The 16,934-nt window shown below is 50.8% G+C and overlaps 1 protein-coding gene across 5 annotated transcripts in view; it reads left to right on the top strand.

The window, feature by feature from the left end:
* INCENP (inner centromere protein) overlaps positions 1-16,934 on the top strand; it is a 48,615-nt gene that overhangs the window by 10,724 nt on the left and 20,957 nt on the right. For 4 of the 5 annotated variants that reach the window (XM_027531824.1, XM_027531823.1, XM_027531821.1 and 1 more), the window contains exons 1-4: positions 4,004-4,151; positions 7,375-7,525; positions 7,925-8,038; positions 8,865-9,649. In XM_027531824.1, coding sequence (XP_027387625.1) covers positions 7,386-7,525; positions 7,925-8,038; positions 8,865-9,649 — 1,039 coding nt within the window. In that variant the 5' untranslated portion in view covers positions 4,004-4,151; positions 7,375-7,385. Of the gene's footprint in view, positions 1-4,003; positions 4,152-7,374; positions 7,526-7,924; positions 8,039-8,864; positions 9,650-16,934 lie in introns of those variants that run through there. The other variant, XM_027531820.1, reaches the window with a different exon arrangement.

Here is a 16,934-nt window from a genome sequence, read left to right as displayed (position 1 = left end):
CTCGTCACCACCCCTGACCTCAGACGCGGGGTAACTCCTCTCGTCATTAATCAAGGCAAATTGGAAGTGGTCAAACAGGAGATGGCAAGAGTGAACACTGACAATCTAGGAATCAGCGAACTAAAATAAGCAATAAGCAAGCTCCTTACTGCCAAATTTAGACTTAAATTGAAGAAAGTGGGGAAAACCACTAGACCATTCAGGTATGACCTAAATCAAATCCCTTATGATTATACAGTGGAAGTGAGAAATAGATTTAAGGGTCTAGATCTGATAGAGTGCCTGATGAACTATGGAATGAGGTTCGTGACACTGTACAGGAGACAGGGATCAAGACCATCCCCAAGAAAAAGAAATGCAAAAAAGCAAAATGGCTGTCTGAGGAGGCCTTACAAATAGCTGTGAAAAGAAGAGAAGCAAAACCCAAAGGAGGAAAGGAAAGATATACCCATTTGAATGCAGAGTTCCAAAGAATAGCAAGTAGAGAGATTAGAAAGCCTTCCTTAGTGATAAGTGCAAAGAAATAGAGGAAAATAATAGAATGGGAAAGACTAGAGATCTCTTCAAGAAAATTAGAGATACCAAGGAACATTTCATGCAAAGATGGGCTCAATAAAGGACAGAAATGGTATAGACCTAACAGAAGCAGAAGATATTAAGAAGAGGTGGCAAGAATACACAGAAGAACTGTACAAAAAAGATCTTCACTACCCAGATAATCACAATGGTCTGATCACTCACCTAGAGCCAGACATCCTGGAATGTGAAGTCAGGTGGGCCTTAGGAAGCATGACTACAAACAAAACTAGTGGAGGTGATGGAATTCCAGTTGAGCTATTTCAAATCCTGAAAGATGATGCTGTGAAAGTGCTGCACTCAATATGCCAGCAAATTTGGAAAACTCAGCAGTGGCCATGGGACTTGAAAAGGTCAGTTTTCATTCCAATCCCAAAGAAAGGCAACGCCAAAGAATGCTCTAACTACTGCACAATTGCACTTATCTCATATGCTAGCAAAGTAATGCTCAAAATTCTCCAAGCCAGGCTTCAGCAATACATGAATGTTGAATTTCCAGATGTTCAAGCTGGTTTTAGAAAAGGCAGAGGAACCAGAGATTAAATTGCTAACATCCATTGGATTATCAAAAAAGCAAGAGAGTTCCAGAAAAACATCTACTCTGCTTTATTGACTATGCCAAAGCCTTTGACGGTGTGGGTCACAATAAACTGTGGAAAATTCTGAAAGAGATGGGAATACCAGACCACCTGACCTGCCTCTTGAGAAATCTGTATGCAGGTCAGGAAGCAACAGTTAGAACTGGACATGGAATAACAGACTGGTTCCAAGTAGGAAAAGGAGTATCTCAAGGCTGTATATTGTCACCCTGCTTATTTAACTTATATGCAGAGTATATCATGAGAAACGCTGGACTGGATGAAGCACAAGCTGGAGTCAAGATTGCTGGGAGAAATATCAATCACCTCAGATATGCATATGACACCACCCTTATGGCAGAAAGTGAAGAATTAAAGAGCCTCTTGATGAAAGTGAAAGAGGAGAGTGAAAAAGTTGGCTTAAAGCTCAACATTCAGAAAACTAAGATTGTGGCATCTGATCCCATTAGTCAGTTCAGTTCAGTCGCTCAGTCGTGTCCGACTCTTTGCGACCCCATGAACTGCAGCACGCCAGGCCTCCCTATCCATCACCAACTCCCGGAGTTCACTGAAACTCATGTCCATCGAGTCGGTGATGCCATCCAGCCATCTCATCCTCTGTCGTCCCCTTCTCCTCCTGTCCCCAATCCCTCCCACCATCAGAGTCTTTTCCAATGAGTCAACTCTTCGCGTGAGGTGGCCAAAGTACTGGAGTTTCAGCTTTAGCATCATTCCTTCCAAAGAAATCCCAGGGCTGATCTCCTTCAGAATGGACTGGTTGGATCTCCTTGCAGTCCAAGGGACTCTCAAGAGTCTTCTCCAACACCACAGTTCAAAAGCATCAATTCTTCGGCGCTCAGCTTTCTTCACAGTCCAACTCTCACATCCATACATGACTACTGGAAAAACCATAGCCTTGACTAAACAGACCTTTGTTGGCCAAGTAATGTCTCTGCTTTACAATATGCTATCTAGGTTGGTCATAACTTCCCTTCCAAGGAGTAAGCATCTTTTAATTTCATGGCTGCAGTCACCATCTGCAGTGATTTTGGAACCCCCAAAAATAAAGTCTGACACTGTTTCCACTGTTTCCCCATCTATTTCCCATGAAGTGATGGGACCAGATTCCATGATCTTCGTTTTCTGAATGTTGAGCTTTATGATCCCATTACTTCCTGGCAAATAGATGGGGAAACAGTGGAAACAGTGGAAGACTTAATTTTGGGGGGCTCTAAAATCATTGCAGATGGTGACTGCAGCCATGAAATTAAAAGATGCTTGCTCCTTGGAAGGAAAGTTATGACCAACCTCGACAACATTTAAAATGCAGAGACATTGCTTTGCCAACAAAGGTCGGTCTAGTCAAGGCTATGGATTTTCCAGTAGTCATCTATGGATGTGAGAGTTGGACTGTAAAGAACGATGAGAGTCCAAGATTTTATTCTTTTGAACTGTAGTGTTAGAGGAGACTCTTGAGAGTCCCTTGGACTTCAAGGAGATCCAACCAGTACATTCTAAAGGAAATCATTCCTGAATGTTCACTAGAAGGACTGATGTTGAAGCTAAAACTCCAATACTTTGGCCACCTGATGCAAAGGGCTGACTCATTAGAAAAGACCCTCATGCTGGGTAAGATTGAGGGCAGGAGGAGAAGGGGACGACAGAGGATGAGGTGGTTGGATGGCATCACCAACTCAATGGACATGAGTTTGGGTAAACTCCAGGAGTTAGTGATGGACAGGAAGGCCTGGCGTGCTGCAGTCCAGCGGGTCGCAAAGAGTCGGACACGACTGAGTGACTGAACTGAACTGAGTGGCTCAGTTAGTAAGGAATCTGCCTTCAGTGGTGGGCCAGGGTTCCATCACTGGGTGGGGAATGTCCCCTGGAGAAGGAAATGGCAACCCACTCCAGTATTCTTGCCTGGAGAATCCCATGGACAGAGGAGCCTGGTGAGCTACAGTCCACAGGGTCAGCTATAGTCCATGGAGTCTCAGGAGAGTCCAACACGACTTAACGACTTAACTATCACCAGAAAGGTATGTGTAGAATTGTTAGCTTCTTCTCTTGATATTTGCCTTTTAGCAGGTCATCGCATTGCAGATTAATGACTTCCAGTTGGAGATTAAGTGGAAAGTCCTGAATAACAGAGTTAAATGGACTATGAAATAATGGAAATTTCCTCTGCATTTGCATCAAAGTCTGAAAAAGTATGCTGGAACTGCAGTTTGAGGTTGGCAATTTGTGTGGAAATGGAAATGTGGATTCTTAATTTAACCTTTGACAGCATGGAAAGCATATAAGCAATTTGGCTTCACTTGTGACTCAGACAGTGTTAATTGTTATGGAAACAATTTCTCTGTATTATAAATCTTGCTGTCTTGCTTTGTAATTTTAAGTTGAAATCATTAAGAAACATCATCGTATATATTATTTCTGTAAAATGGCTGAGGTCGGCCCATATTGAGGACACAGTTGGGTGAAGAAATGGCAAAGTGAAGACTCCCGAAAAGAGCACTATCCACAAATAAGGCCTCACCGATCTTCCAGGTCCCTCAGGGCACTCGCAATGCACGCTGGGACTTGTAGTTCTGGCGTGTGAGGTCTTGCGCGCGCAACCCCCACCTCGAGCGATCTCCTCTCTAGGCCGCGCGCCGCTGTTCCCGGAAGCTGTACAGGTTAAAGTTTCAACGCTTCCTCTCCCTTCCTCTTAGTCCGGTAGACTGCCAATCCACGTAGCCAATCGATGGCCTGACTGGTGCTTCCTTTTACTTGATTGGCTTAGAGTTTTGCAGCCGCCCAGACAAACTTGACGGGGATTGGTCGAACCTTCAGTTTTGAAAATCGTAGGTTTGGCCCGCGCTGTACCGCCCCGTTTGTTCACTGCAGCCGCAAGCCTTGGAGGCCGGGAGCCGTGGGGCTTGGGCCGGCTGGGATTTGTGTTGGGAGGGTCGCCGGACTTGGATCGCAACAGCAGTTAAGGAGACGCGGTGCAGTCAAGTGAGTCTGCGCGGGCGGCCGGCGGGGCTGGGGGGTCGTTAGCAATTTGTTATCCCTCCGCAAGCCCTGGACTGGGGGACATGACCTCCCTTATCCCCCGTTGCGGCCTGCAGGGGATGGGTCACCTCTTCCAAGTGACGAGGTGCCCTGCCTTGGTCCTGGGGCCCAAGATGACCCCACCCCCCTCACCCCCTGTCCAAGAAAATAACCCCGTCCCCTCCCCCTCCAGGTGCCTTTTATTGACCTGGACAAGAAGCACCCACCGACCGGGTGTTTGGCGGCATTGTACCAGATGGCATTTCTGTACAGTTAACCCTGGCTCACCACCTCCCTTATCGGCTGAGCAGCATTTTAAATTGACCCATTTCCGGAGGCCAGTGCTGACTTGTCACTCCCCAGGCCCGTTTACTGACAGTGGCCTTCTCTGGGGCGCCCAGTCAGAACTTAGGGCCTACCTTTCCGAAGTTGAAATGGAGTAGGCGGCAAAGCTTGAGGTTAAGAGCACAGTTTAAATCCGGGCCCCTCCCTTGACTTGCCCGAAGACTTGGCCTTAACTTCAGTCTGCCTCAATTTGCTCATCTGCACCAGGATCTCCTTGGGGTTGTGGCGAGAATAAAATAAGATGATGCTCCACCCGAGCATGGAGCAGGTGTCTTTACAGAAAGCAGCTATTACGAACCTCCTTCACTGAGGTGTGGTCAGGGTTGGCTGGTGGACTTCCCGCACCTTCAAAAGAACAGGCATTGTGACGGAGGGCCGTGGGGCTCTTAATGTATGACGTGAGAAAAGTATTGGGAGAGGAAGATGAGCCTCCTTCACCCTTGGTGGGATGTAAGGTGCTTTGGGTTTTTATCCAGGTTCTTATAGGGGACTGAAAAGATTTTTATTGCTTTTCCGGGGACCCTCATTCTCAACACTGATCACCTTTCTCAGGATCATCTCTGATGTAATGACAGTGACCCTTTTTAAATAGGCTGAGGCTGCTGAAAACAAACCTCCTTATTGAAGGAGCTCAAACACTTTTTTGCACTTTGTGTAAGAAGCCCTGACCCACTTTGCCATTTACTTTTTTAAATAAAAGAGCAAATCCTTGCTTTCCATAGCACAAAGTGTTTTGTGTTCCTTAAACAGGTCTCTCTTTCCTAGCCTCAAACTGGATTCCTGTCGTTAGCCAGGGCTGAGCGCTGGGACAGAGGGACTGGGGGCAGTCAGAGGGATGGCAGCCAAGAGGCTGTGCTGTGACTGCAATCTGCACACCTGTCTCTGCCCAAAGCCTCTGCCATCCTGCCCAGTTGATCCTGCCCTGATGGGTGCTGCTCTTGGCTCCTCTCAGTAGGGCTTTGGATGAGAAAGGCGTGCTCTAACCTGTGTAGAATGGCCTCATTTGGTGTCCCTGTGTGTGTGTGTCTTTTGGGAGGGAGTTAGAGTGGCTGTAGAATGTTTATTTCTAGGTGTACAGTTCATAGATGGATCTGTTCATTCAACAGGTATTCTTTTTGTGCCAGGCACCCTGCCAAGCTCTGGGCTTCAAAGCTACGAGCAAGACAGATCAGGGCTTGCCCTCAGGGAACAAATGCTTAGTGGACAGAGACAGGTAGTCCGCAAGCAGATACGTCGTCACCTGAGTGTCGTGCAGAGTATTGAAATTGGTGGATAGGATGGTGGCTGGTAGTCAGGTCCTCCCTGCGTTGCTGAGAGCCAAGTGCTGAGGAGTGAGCTGTACCAAATAGACAGAAGGTTCCAGGCAGAGGGCAGAGCTTGCTCGAAGAACCCAGGGCAGTGTGCCCTGGAAATCAGGCCCCGGGAAGGCAGTCCTATGAGGCTGCAACAGCACCTGGCGTTAAGCCCTTTATAGGGGTCGGTGACTTAGCCCCTCCGTCAAGAACTTCCTGTCTTAGGTAGAGGCCGAGCTGTGTGTGGTTCTTGATTTTGCAGGTGTCGATCGGGGTGGTGGGTCATTGCCATGGCATGAGACATGCAGTCTGTTGTTATGGCTTGTGACTGTCACCTATTAATTCGTTCTTCCATTCATTGCCTCGGTTGAGATATTTATTGAGCCCCTGCTATGAACCAGAATAGAACACCTTTTCTTTGCCTGAGGCTTTGGTGATAATTTTATAACTGAGTTTTGAGGAGAATATCTGAGTTTCTAGTTGTTTGTTTTGTTTGTTTGAGTTGCTAGTTTCTTAAGAAATTAAGACATAGAAAGCAAGCTTATGGTTACCAAAGGGGAAAGGGGGGAAGAGATAAATTAGGAGCTTGGGATTAAAATATACACACTATGATATACAAAATAGAAACCAACAAGAACCTACTGTATAGCCCAGGGAACTCTACTCAGTATCTTTTAATAACCTGTAATGAAAAAGAATAGATATATATGTATCTGTAAACTGAATCACTTTGCCACATGCAAATCAGCTATACGTCAATAAAAATTATTTTTAAAAAATTAGGGGAAAACTAATTTTGTATTTTATACTGCCTGATATTTCTAGACTAAGTTTTCTAAAAAACAAGACATTGCTTATCCACTTTCCTCATGCTCCCTCATCCATCCGAAGGCGTTTCAGTTCAAGGGAGAGAGTTATAGGGGCTTCTTAGAGAAGAGCCTGTCTCTGGACCACCACTTTCTTACCCACTCCTTTGGAATGCAGATCTGTCATTTACTAGCATCCACGAGAGGCAGTTGGATTCGATGTTCTTTGACCTGACACCTGGGGTTAGCTTGTGTGCACCTCAAGTGTTAGTCACTCAGTCGTGTCCAACTCTTTGCAGTCCCGTGGAATGTAGCCTGCCAGGCTCCTTTGTCCATGGGATTCTCCAGGCAAGAATACTGGAGTGGGTTACCATTCCCTTCTCCAGGGGATCTTCCCTATGCAGGGATAGATCCCTATGCACTGCAGGCAGATTCTTTACTGTCTGGGCCACCAGGGAAGCCCCTAGGTGTCCCTTAAGGTGGCCCTCAATCACCTTCAGGCAGTAAGAGGAGTGGGTAAGAGCAGGCCTGTGTGTGGGCAGGTCAGGGGGTCCTACCTGGTGGGACTGCAGTTTCTCCTGAACCCAGGAAGGCCATTTGTAATGAGGTCCATTGATCCCAGAATTGCCTGGGCAGCATGGACTTCTGTGGAAAGTGTCGTATGGGGCTGGGTGGGGGTTGGTGTTTGAACAATGTGAAGATTCCAGCCTGAGCCCCCATGTCTCTTGTCTCTGCTTTCTCCAGGCAGAGCCACCATGGGGACAACAGCCCAGGGGCCCATTCACTTGCTGGAGCTATGTGACCAGAAGCTCCTGGAGTTTGTCTGCAACGTGGACAATAAGGACATGGTGTGGCTGGAGGAGATCGAGGAGGAGGCCCAGCGCATGTTCACCAGGTGCGGGGCTGGGGGGGCAGGGGCGGCGGCAAGAGGGGGGCGCCCTGGCAGGACGCACCGCTGCCTGGCTGCTGCGGCCTTAGGGCACTTCCCCACCTGCCGGGCAAGACAGGCTGCCAGGGGTCCTTCCTGAGTGCCCCAGATGCTCGGGCTAGGGAGAGGGGTTGGCCTGCGCCTCAGAAGGTAGGGCTGCCTGGCAACCTTGCTCCCCTGCTTTGTCTACCTGAGGAAGCCCCAGGTGCCTGGCGGTGACTCTTACGCAGCCTTGGAGCGCTTGCTTGGTACTGGTCACCCCAGCTTGACCAGCAGCTGTCAGGAAAGGGGCAGCTGTCTGGCTGGGTGGGGGAGGGGCAGTGGTTTCCAGGCAGCCTCGACCATCACTGTCTTCGTACCAAACAGAGAATTCAGCAAAGAGCCTGAGCTGATGCCCAGAACGCCTTCGCAGAAGAACCGACGGAAGAAGAGACGAATTTCTTCCACTCAGGACGAAAACAGAGACCCCGTCCGGAAAAGGTAGGAGGGGCGGGAGGCTTGGTGGCCACAAGGAGAGTTTGATTCAAAGGTGTTAACTCAGATCAGGAGCAGTGGGCACTGCGTGCGCCATGCTGAGGGAAATGAAGCAGGGCTGGAGACTGTGGAGTCCAGAGCTTGTGTGCGTTAGGTAGGGGTGGTGTTTGATCTGGGCCTCGGAGGATGGGGAGGGTTTCTGGAGGTGGGAGAAGCAAGAGAATCTGACTTTCTGCTTGGGGGAGAGTGACCAGAGGTGTAGACTGGGCGCTGGCTGTCTCCCAGCCCCCTGTTGCTACGCTGGTTCTAACTGCCCCTGTAATGACCGTGGGTTTCAGAGTACCAGGGGCAAGAGGCTGGGTCTTGGAGTCAGATGGTCCTGGGTGTACACCTCAGCTCTGCTGTGTAGCAACTGTGTGTCCTTGGGTTAATGTTCCACCTTTCTGAACCTCAAGTTTCTGAAATCTAAAGTGAGGATGAGGGTCCCTGCCTCCCGGGGACTGTCTGGTGGATTAAGCGACAGAAGGAGCGATTCCGCCAGCAGGGTGCTTGGCCCAGTCTGACCCAGTCAGCAGGAGGTTTATGGGAATTTAATCTTCCCAGCGGTCTTGTGAGGACTGGCATCATCCCAGTTCACAGATAGGGAGACTGAGGCTCAGAGAAGAGCACCTGGGGTGTCTTGGCTAGAGGTGGCAGAGCCTGAATTGGAACCCCAGTCTTCTGCCTCCAAGCTTCAGAGGCCCCTGGAGTTGGCAGCTCCTCCAGCTGGAATTGTGGGCAGCCTCCCCGCTTCCCTGGGTCGCCTCAGCTTCTGCTCCGCCCCCTCTACCAGGTTGTCCCGCAGAAAGACGCGGAGCAGCCAGCGGATCTCCCGGCACCTCCGCAGCAAGGACAAGGTGGAGAAGCTGGCCACGGTGGTGGGCGAGAACGGCTCTGTCCTGCAGCGCGTGACCCGGGCTGCCGCTGCAGCGGCGGCCGCCTCTGTGGCTACCGCCCCTCCTTCACCCACCTGCAGGTCTCCCACTGTCCTGACAAAGAATCCCAAGGAGAGCCCAACCCAGTGCCAGCTGGTGCCTGCGGTAGAGATCGGTGCCAGTGAGCGCAGGAGCGCCGAGCAGCACCTCAATCACCTCCAGTCTGCCCAGGCTCCGACCTCTACCCTGGCCCCGGCCTCCCACATCCCCTCGAGCTCGGATGAGGATTCAACACCCCAGAAGGCAGAGGCGGGAAGGCTGGAGTCTGTCACCGTGAGCTCCCTGATGACTACACCTCGGGACCCCAAGGGCCGAGGGGCCGGGGCAGGAAGGTCTGCCTCCAAGCTCCGGATTGCGGCGGCCACCCCGGGCCCGCAGGACTCACCCAGCTCTCCCGCCTCCCCATGGCGGGAGCGGGTGCTGGCTCCCCTCCAGCCAGATAACTTCTCCACCCCAGTGGGAGCCCGTGTGGACCGGCAGTCCGTGCGGCGCAGCCTGATCGCCCCATCCTCCCCGGGCCCCCAGGCCTCCCTGGCCCAGAATCGCTCCCCAGTTTCCAAAGAAGAGAGCACCGTCCGACGATCAAGCAGAAGGATCGCCAGGAAGGCTGCCAAAGAGCCAACTGCCTCCGCCCGCATCATCTGTGAGTCGGGGCTCGGCGTGGGGCAAAACTGCAGAGGGTGGTCCTTTGTGCCTGGCTCAGCGGAGGGTGTCGGGGGCCCTCTAAGTAAGGAGCTGTCCACAGAACTTTCTGTGATGATGTGAATGTCCCAGATCTGTGCTGTCCCACACAGTAGCCACTAGCTAGCCACGTGTGGCTATAGAGCCTTCAATATGTGGCTCCTTTGATCGAGGAGCTGAATTTTTAGTTTTATTACGTTTTATTTATTTCTGATTTAAGTTGCCACACAAAGCTCGTGGCTGCCATGTTGGACAGAGCAGATTCGATCCAGCGCTTTTGTTTTCCAAAAGAGAAAATTGAGGTCCAGCACTGTTTTCCAGTGTCCCCATGGTTAATGCCATGCTGAGCTCAGACCTGGGCCTGTCCCCCAGGGCCGGCGTGTTCCCCTTCCCTCCTGCCCAGACTCTCTTAGATTCAGCCTGCTTATGGACCACCTCCTGTTGGCATAATTGTAGGGCCTGGAGATACCGAGGTGAAGAGAGATGAATTCTGGGAGGGATGCATAGCTGGGTTTGAGTGCCAGGTTGACCCTTTACCCGCCCCGTGACCTCGGGCAAGTTACAGGAATTCCTTCACGAGCTTCAGTTTCTCGTGTGTCGGCTGATAATAGCATCACCTCAAAGGGTCCTTGGGAGGTTTTCTTGTTAACGCACATAGGATGCTTAGAACAGTGGCTGCACGGAGAAGGGGCTGTGACGTTAGCTGCTTTGTCATCATCTGATCCCAGCTCCAGGGATCCTTGTCCCAGGTGGGAGCAGGTGTCGTGGGCCACAGAGAAGGACAGGCAGCTCTAAGAGTCAGGGCTGTCTGCATGGAGGAGGTGGGGTCTGAGCTGGGAGGGTTGCGAAGGCTTCCTGGGCTTTTGCCTAGTGGAAGAATTCAGGAAAAGGTATTCCTGGCAGAGGGAACATCTTGTATGGAGACCCTGAGGCCTGAACTGGCCAGTGATGGGGTATCTGGGACTCGAGCTTGACCGCACGAAGGATGTGGCCCCTCAGTGGTTGTTGGAAGGTTTCAGCTCTGTGTGAAAAACAGCCAAGAAGAGAAGGGACAGGGCAGAGAGTCCAGGGAGGAGGCTGCAGGGTCCAGCAGGGGGGCGATGAGGTCCTGGGGTGGTGGAGGGACAAGCCAGGCTTTTACGTTAATGAAACTGAGGCTTGAGGAGGCCACTGAGTCTGTTAGGTTGGGAAGCTGGGGTTAGAGCCCCCTGTGTTTCGTCCTTTCTAGGATGGCGGGCCACTTGCCAAGGAGGCCAGGTGGAAAACCTCAGGGCGGGCATCAGGCAGGTGAGGGCCTGGCCCAGTTTCTTCCCTGCCTGGGGAAGGGCTTGCTCCAGGGTCTGGGGCTCAGGGACACATAGCCGGCAGCCCATGCAGACCTGTGGTCTGACACACTGACCATACTTGGATTCTCAGAAGGGCCCAGATGGTTCTGACCTGTCTTGGGGATGGGGATTTCCTTAGGTGTGAATCTCATCCTGGGCCCAAGGGGGAGAGCAGACCTGGAATTCTAGAGGGAGGGTCAGGGAGAGACCCTCAAGGCCCTCCCCACGCTTCTGGTTCAGACATCTGGATACTCTTAAGCCAGTCTTTTCCCTGGAGAAGGAAATGGCAACCCACTTCAGTATTCTTGCCTGGGGAATCCCATGGAGGGGAAGCCTGGTGGGCTGCAGTCCATGGGGTCGCAAAGAAGTTGGACATGACTTAGTGACTGAACAACTTGGCCCCCGCCCTGAACACAGGTGGGCTTCAGTCCTATGGAAGGAAGACAGTCAGACAAGGTGGTTAAGCCCTGGAGACACTAGAGCCTGCAGGACCTGGGGCATACCCTTCTCAGAACCTCAGTTTTCCCATCTGTTAAATGGTAAGAATGCCTGCCTTGAGTGTGGGTAGAAGACCCATCTTAGTGGTTGGGTATGGTACAGCTCATTCATGCAAAACAAAACTAGATGATAAAACCACAGTCAGCCTGTGTCCCTACAGCTCAACCGAGGAGTGGCCTAGCTGAGCCTCCTAGGGCGCTCAAGGATGTGGAGCAGGGAAGGGCGAGAGGGCTTCCTGGAGGCCTTCCTGACACCCGGGCCCTGGGACTTAGCTGGGTGGGCAGCTTAGAGGTGGGGGTCTTAGTTTGGGTTCCCCGGAAGCAGCCCTCAATGTCAGGATTTGAGAAGAGCTTGTTACTATGGGAGGGAGAGGAAGCACCTGCAGCAGGGGCCACCAGTAACGGGACTGGCGCCTCTGGAGCCAGTGTGGAGCCCTTGGGAGGGGCTGCTGGGTGGAGGCATTAACCCCTGAACTCCTGGCACGGAGCACAGTTGGCCACACTTCACTGGGCAAAGAAGTGGTCTCTAAAGTGGTCAGGTGGGGCCAGAGCCACTGCCCCCAGTTTCTGCAGGGCTTTTACAGGCTGGGCTTCTCCCCAGGTGCCCCGCCCAGCTCTGCATGGGCAAACAGCCCCTCAGCCCCTCTCTAGACCATCGCCCTGCCACCAGACCTGTTCTAAAGCCCTAATGGCTTGAGTCGGCACTTAACATTCCAGAGAAGTCTTTGCACACTTCTGTGTGGTCACATGGGCGTCTTCTCACCTTTCAGCCCCCTCATCAGCAAGCCCTGAGCTGGGATGGGAGGCAGGGGGTGGGAGGAGTCTCCTGGCTGCGGACACCGCAAATAGGAGCCTGCCCCTGTTCTCCACCCGACTCCCCCAGGCCTGCCTCCCCACTAGTAAAAGTCGCTCAGTCTGTCTGACTCTGCGACCCCATGGACTATAGTCTGCCAGGCTCCTCTGTCCATGAAATTTTCCAGGCAAGAATACTGGAGTGGGTTGCCGTTCCCTTCTCCAGGGGATCCTCCCAACCCAGGGATCAAACCCTGGTCTACTGCACTGCAGACAGATTCTCTATCGTCTGAGCCACCTGGAAACCTCACAGAAGGAAGGTCCCTGCTTCCGGCCTCCCATCCTCTGCCTTAACGTCTGGCCATGCCCCCGTGGCTCAGATGCTCCGCAAAGCCTGCTTCTTCCTGCCTCATGGCCTTTGCAGATGCTGTTCCTTCTGCCTAGACTGGCACCTCTCAATTTGCGGCCTCAGGAGAGCTTTTGATTATGAGGACTCTTATCTGTGGGTAGTTACTTAATACTTTAAGAGTAACAAACCTATTAAGGTTAGTTTTTCTTTCTTTTTGTTTTTTTAAATAACTGTTTCCCAAACAAATGTGGTGAGGAGACTGGCATCGTTCTCCTGTTGTAAATCCCATTTATGGGTGGCTTAGAAGAAGGCGGCTGGGTGCTGCGTTCAGTCTGTTGCACTGTGCTATTTGGGTTCAAGTCTGTGATGAAAATCTGGCCTCACACAGAAATCTAGTTGGAAAAGGGAAGAGGACTTAGAAAGCGTTTTGTTGTGTATTCTCTTTTTTCTTCCAATTAATTTGTGCGTACTCTCAAGCGTGTGGAGTTACGCATATCTTCCAGGTGTTGACACACTCTATTATATATTGTCTTAAAGGAGCACGTTTGTGTTCTGGTCTCATCAGAAAGGTTTTTAGGTATCAGGAAGCTGTGAAGTTCATGGCGGTTTTGACGTTTTGTGGGGCTCAGTTTTTTATTCTTGGCAACAAATCCTGTTCATTTGATTTGAAGGGACAGGCTCCCTTTGTTCATTTCTAAGACAGCATCTGCCAGACACCCAAGCTTGTTGAGCCATAGGTTGTCAGTTGTTCTTTGACTTAAAAACAGCAATCTGTTTAAAAAGAAAAGGGAGGGGGTGGGACCAGTTCAGGTGAGCCCTCAGACCCCTGTGCTTTTTAGAGATTTGGCTGTGCAGCCCAAGGGCATTTTGCATACATTCTACTTTATGACAGTGTATTAAAAAGATATGTACTTAAGTTTATTTATTTATTTATTTATTTTTAGTTTTTTTCCTAGTTTTATTGAGATCAGTTCAGTTCAGTCGCTCAGTCATGTCTGACTCTTTGTGACCCCCGCGCATGAACCGCAGCACGCCAGGCCTCCCTGTCCATCACCAACTCCCAGAGTTTACCCAAACTCATGTCCATTGAGTCGGTGATGCCATCCAACCATCTCTTCCTCTGTCGTCCCCTTCTCCTCCTGCCCTCAGTCTTTCCCAGCATCAGGGTCTTTTCCAATGAGTCAGCTCTTTGCATCAGATGGCCAAAGTATTGGCGCTTCAGCAACAGTCCTTTCAATGAATATTCAGGATTATTTTCCTTTAGGATTGACTGGTTTGATCTCCTTGCAGTCCAAGGGACTCTCAAGAGTGTTCTCCAACATCACAGTTCAAAAGTGTCAATTCTTTGATGCTCAGCCTTCTTTATGGTCCAACTCTCACATCCATACATGACCACTGGAGAAACCATAGCTTTGACTGTACATGAGTAGCATGGATTATATTTATCATTTTCTACATTATACCCCTAGTACTTAGCTATCTTGTAGCTGGAAGTTTGTACCTTTTGACAGCCTTCCTCCATCCCCCTCCCTCCACCTCCTGCCTCTGGTAACCCTCAATCTGTTCTCTTTTTCTATGAGTTTGTTTTTGAGTTATATTTTATCTGCAACAGAATCATATAACATTTCCTGTTACACAATATAGTGATTCAATGTTTCTGTACATTTCAAAATGCATGATAAGTACAGTTGTTACTGTCATGATACAAAGAGGTTACATTATTATTGATTGTTTCCCACACTGTACATCTTATATCTGTGACTCACTTCAGTTTTGCAACTGGAAATTGATTCCTTGCAATCTCCCTCACCTATTTCTCTTCTTTTCCTACCCCATCCTGTCCGGCTCTCTCTCTATAACTCTTGTTTCTGTTTTGTTTGTTAATTTGTCTTTTAGATTTCACACCTTGTCTTTTATGTCTCACTATTATTACCCTGGTTTCCTTTTCATTCCTTTGATTTGTTCCAGAAAACTGGTTCATTTTTTTTTTTCAAGTAGAAAGACCCCATTTTAGATTCAAGAATGTTTTCTTTCTGTGTCCTTTAGATCGTTTATCTTCCACATTTCCTGTCAGTTAGTAGTACAGTCTAGAGAATGCCTATTCACACGAGGTTTTTGTCTGGATGAGAATGCTCCACCAGTGGTGCCGTGTCCTTCCTGCTCTGTTCGAACACAGGCATCTAAGTCTGGTTGGTGGTTCTTTCAGTGATGCCAAGATGACGTCAATGGTTTAGGCCATTGTGGCTCATTCACCTACTCTCAAATTACCCATTAACATTTTACCTGCTGCTGCTGCTAAGTCACGTCAGTCGTGTCCGACTCTGTGTGACCCCATAGACAGCAGCCCACCAGGCTTCCCCGTCCCTGGGATTCTCCAGGCAAGAACACTGGAGTGGGTTGCCATTTCCTTCTCCAATGCATGAAAGTGAAAAGTGAAAGTGAAGTCTCTCAGTCGTGTCCGACTGCAGCCCACCAGGCTCCTCCGTCCATGGGAGTTTCCAGGCAAGAGTACTGGAGTGGGTCACCAGTGCCTTCTCTGAGTTTATTTATTTTAAAAATATTTTATTTATTATTTATTTGGCTGTGAGGTTTTTTTTTTTTTTTTTTTTTTTTTTAATGCTTACTTATTTGACTGTGCCATGTCTTACTTGGGGCACGCGGGATCTTTGATCTTTGTGGCAGCATGCGGGATCTTTAGTTGCAGTTTTGGTATTATGGTGAAAATAGTTAAGACCTTGTGAGTGCCCCCGAAAGAGTACTCTTGGGCCCTCAGCTCTCAGAAGCCCCAGACTACACTCAGAACTACTGGCTCTGACATCCCCCCCGCCCCTCCTTTGCAGCTTTCTTGCACTTCACTTCCCAGCCTCCAGACCAGCTTGTCTCCCCATCATAGGCTTTCCAAGTCCTCTCCTCTTTCCTGTTGTGACACATGCACATGTCAGCCACAGGATTATCTGGTGATTGTCTAGACCAGCTTGTGGCCCGTCTGGTGTGCTCTCTTGGGTCCCCAGGGCCTGGTGCATAGTAGGCCCTCGACGTGTGTTTGCTGAATGCATCTGAGGCTTTGTCTTCAGCCTGTGCTGGAAGGTGGAGGCCCGAAGCCCGGCATTGTCCCTCTCTCCAGAGACTCCCAGCCCAGTGAACTTTGTCCTTGGAGGGGCTTGTTACCAGCTATGGAGTAGCAGGAGACATTCAGGCAGCAGCTCTGTGGAAGGTGTGAGGAGTCAAGGGAGTGCTGACTGAAGGGCTATGCACCCCAGGAACGGGGAGAAGTCTGTGGGTTGGAGGGGGTCTGGGTCTAGTGAAGGGAGGGGTCTACAGGATGGGGAGGATCTGTGGTAGTGAAGGGAGGGGTCTGTGGGCTGAGGGGGTCTGTGACTAGTGAAGGGAGGGGTCTGTGGGCTGAGGGGATCTGTGACTAGTGAAGGGAGGGGTCTGCGGGTGGAGGGGGTCTGTGACTAGTGAGGGAGGGGTCTGCAGGTGGAGGGGGTCTGTGACTAGTGAGGGAGGGGTCTGCAGGTGGAGGGGGTCTGTGACTAGTGATGGGAGGGGTCTGCAGGTGGAGGGGGTCTGTGACTAGTGATGGGAGGGGTCTGCAGGTGGAGGGGGTCTGTGACTAGTGAAGAGAGGGGTTTGCAGGTGGAGGGGGTCTGTGACTAGTGAAGGGAGGGGTCTGTGGGGTGGAGGGGTCTGTGACTAGTGAACAGAGGGGTCTGCAGGTGGAGGGGGTCTATGTCTAGTGAAGGGAGGGATCTGTGCGGTGGAGGGGTCTGTGACTAGTGATGGGAGGGGGTCTGTAGGGTGAGGGGGTTCATGACTAGTGAAGGCAGGGGTTAGGATAAGGGGGTGTGAGGGGGTCCGTGACTAGTGAAGGGAGGGGTCTGCAGGGTGGAGGGGGTCTGTGACTAGTGATGGGAGGGGTCTGTAGGGTGAGGGGTTCCGTGACTAGTGAAGGGAGGGGTCTGTAGGGTGAGGGGTTCTCAGGGGGTCCGGGACTAGTGAAGGGAGGGGTCTGCAGGTGGAGGGGGGTCTGTGACTAGTGAAGGGAGGGGTCTGTGACTAGTGAAGGGAGGGGTCTGCAGGTGGAGGGGGTCTGTAGGTGGAGGGGGTCTGTGACTAGTGAAGGGAGGGGTCTGCGGGATGGAGGGTATCTGTGACTAGTGATGGGAGGGGTCTGTAGGTTGGGGGTGGTCTGTGACTAGTGATGGGAGGGGTCTGTACTGAGGGGTCCGTGACTAGTGAAGGCAGGGCTCTTGGGGTAAGGGGGTCTGAGGGGGTCTGTGA

The sequence above is a fragment of the Bos indicus x Bos taurus genome, chromosome 29, assembly GCF_003369695.1.
Source record: "Bos indicus x Bos taurus breed Angus x Brahman F1 hybrid chromosome 29, Bos_hybrid_MaternalHap_v2.0, whole genome shotgun sequence".
Classification (NCBI taxonomy): Eukaryota; Metazoa; Chordata; class Mammalia; order Artiodactyla; family Bovidae; genus Bos; species Bos indicus x Bos taurus.
Note: the sequence above shows the minus strand (reverse complement) of the source record. Positions and strands in the feature narration are given on the sequence as shown.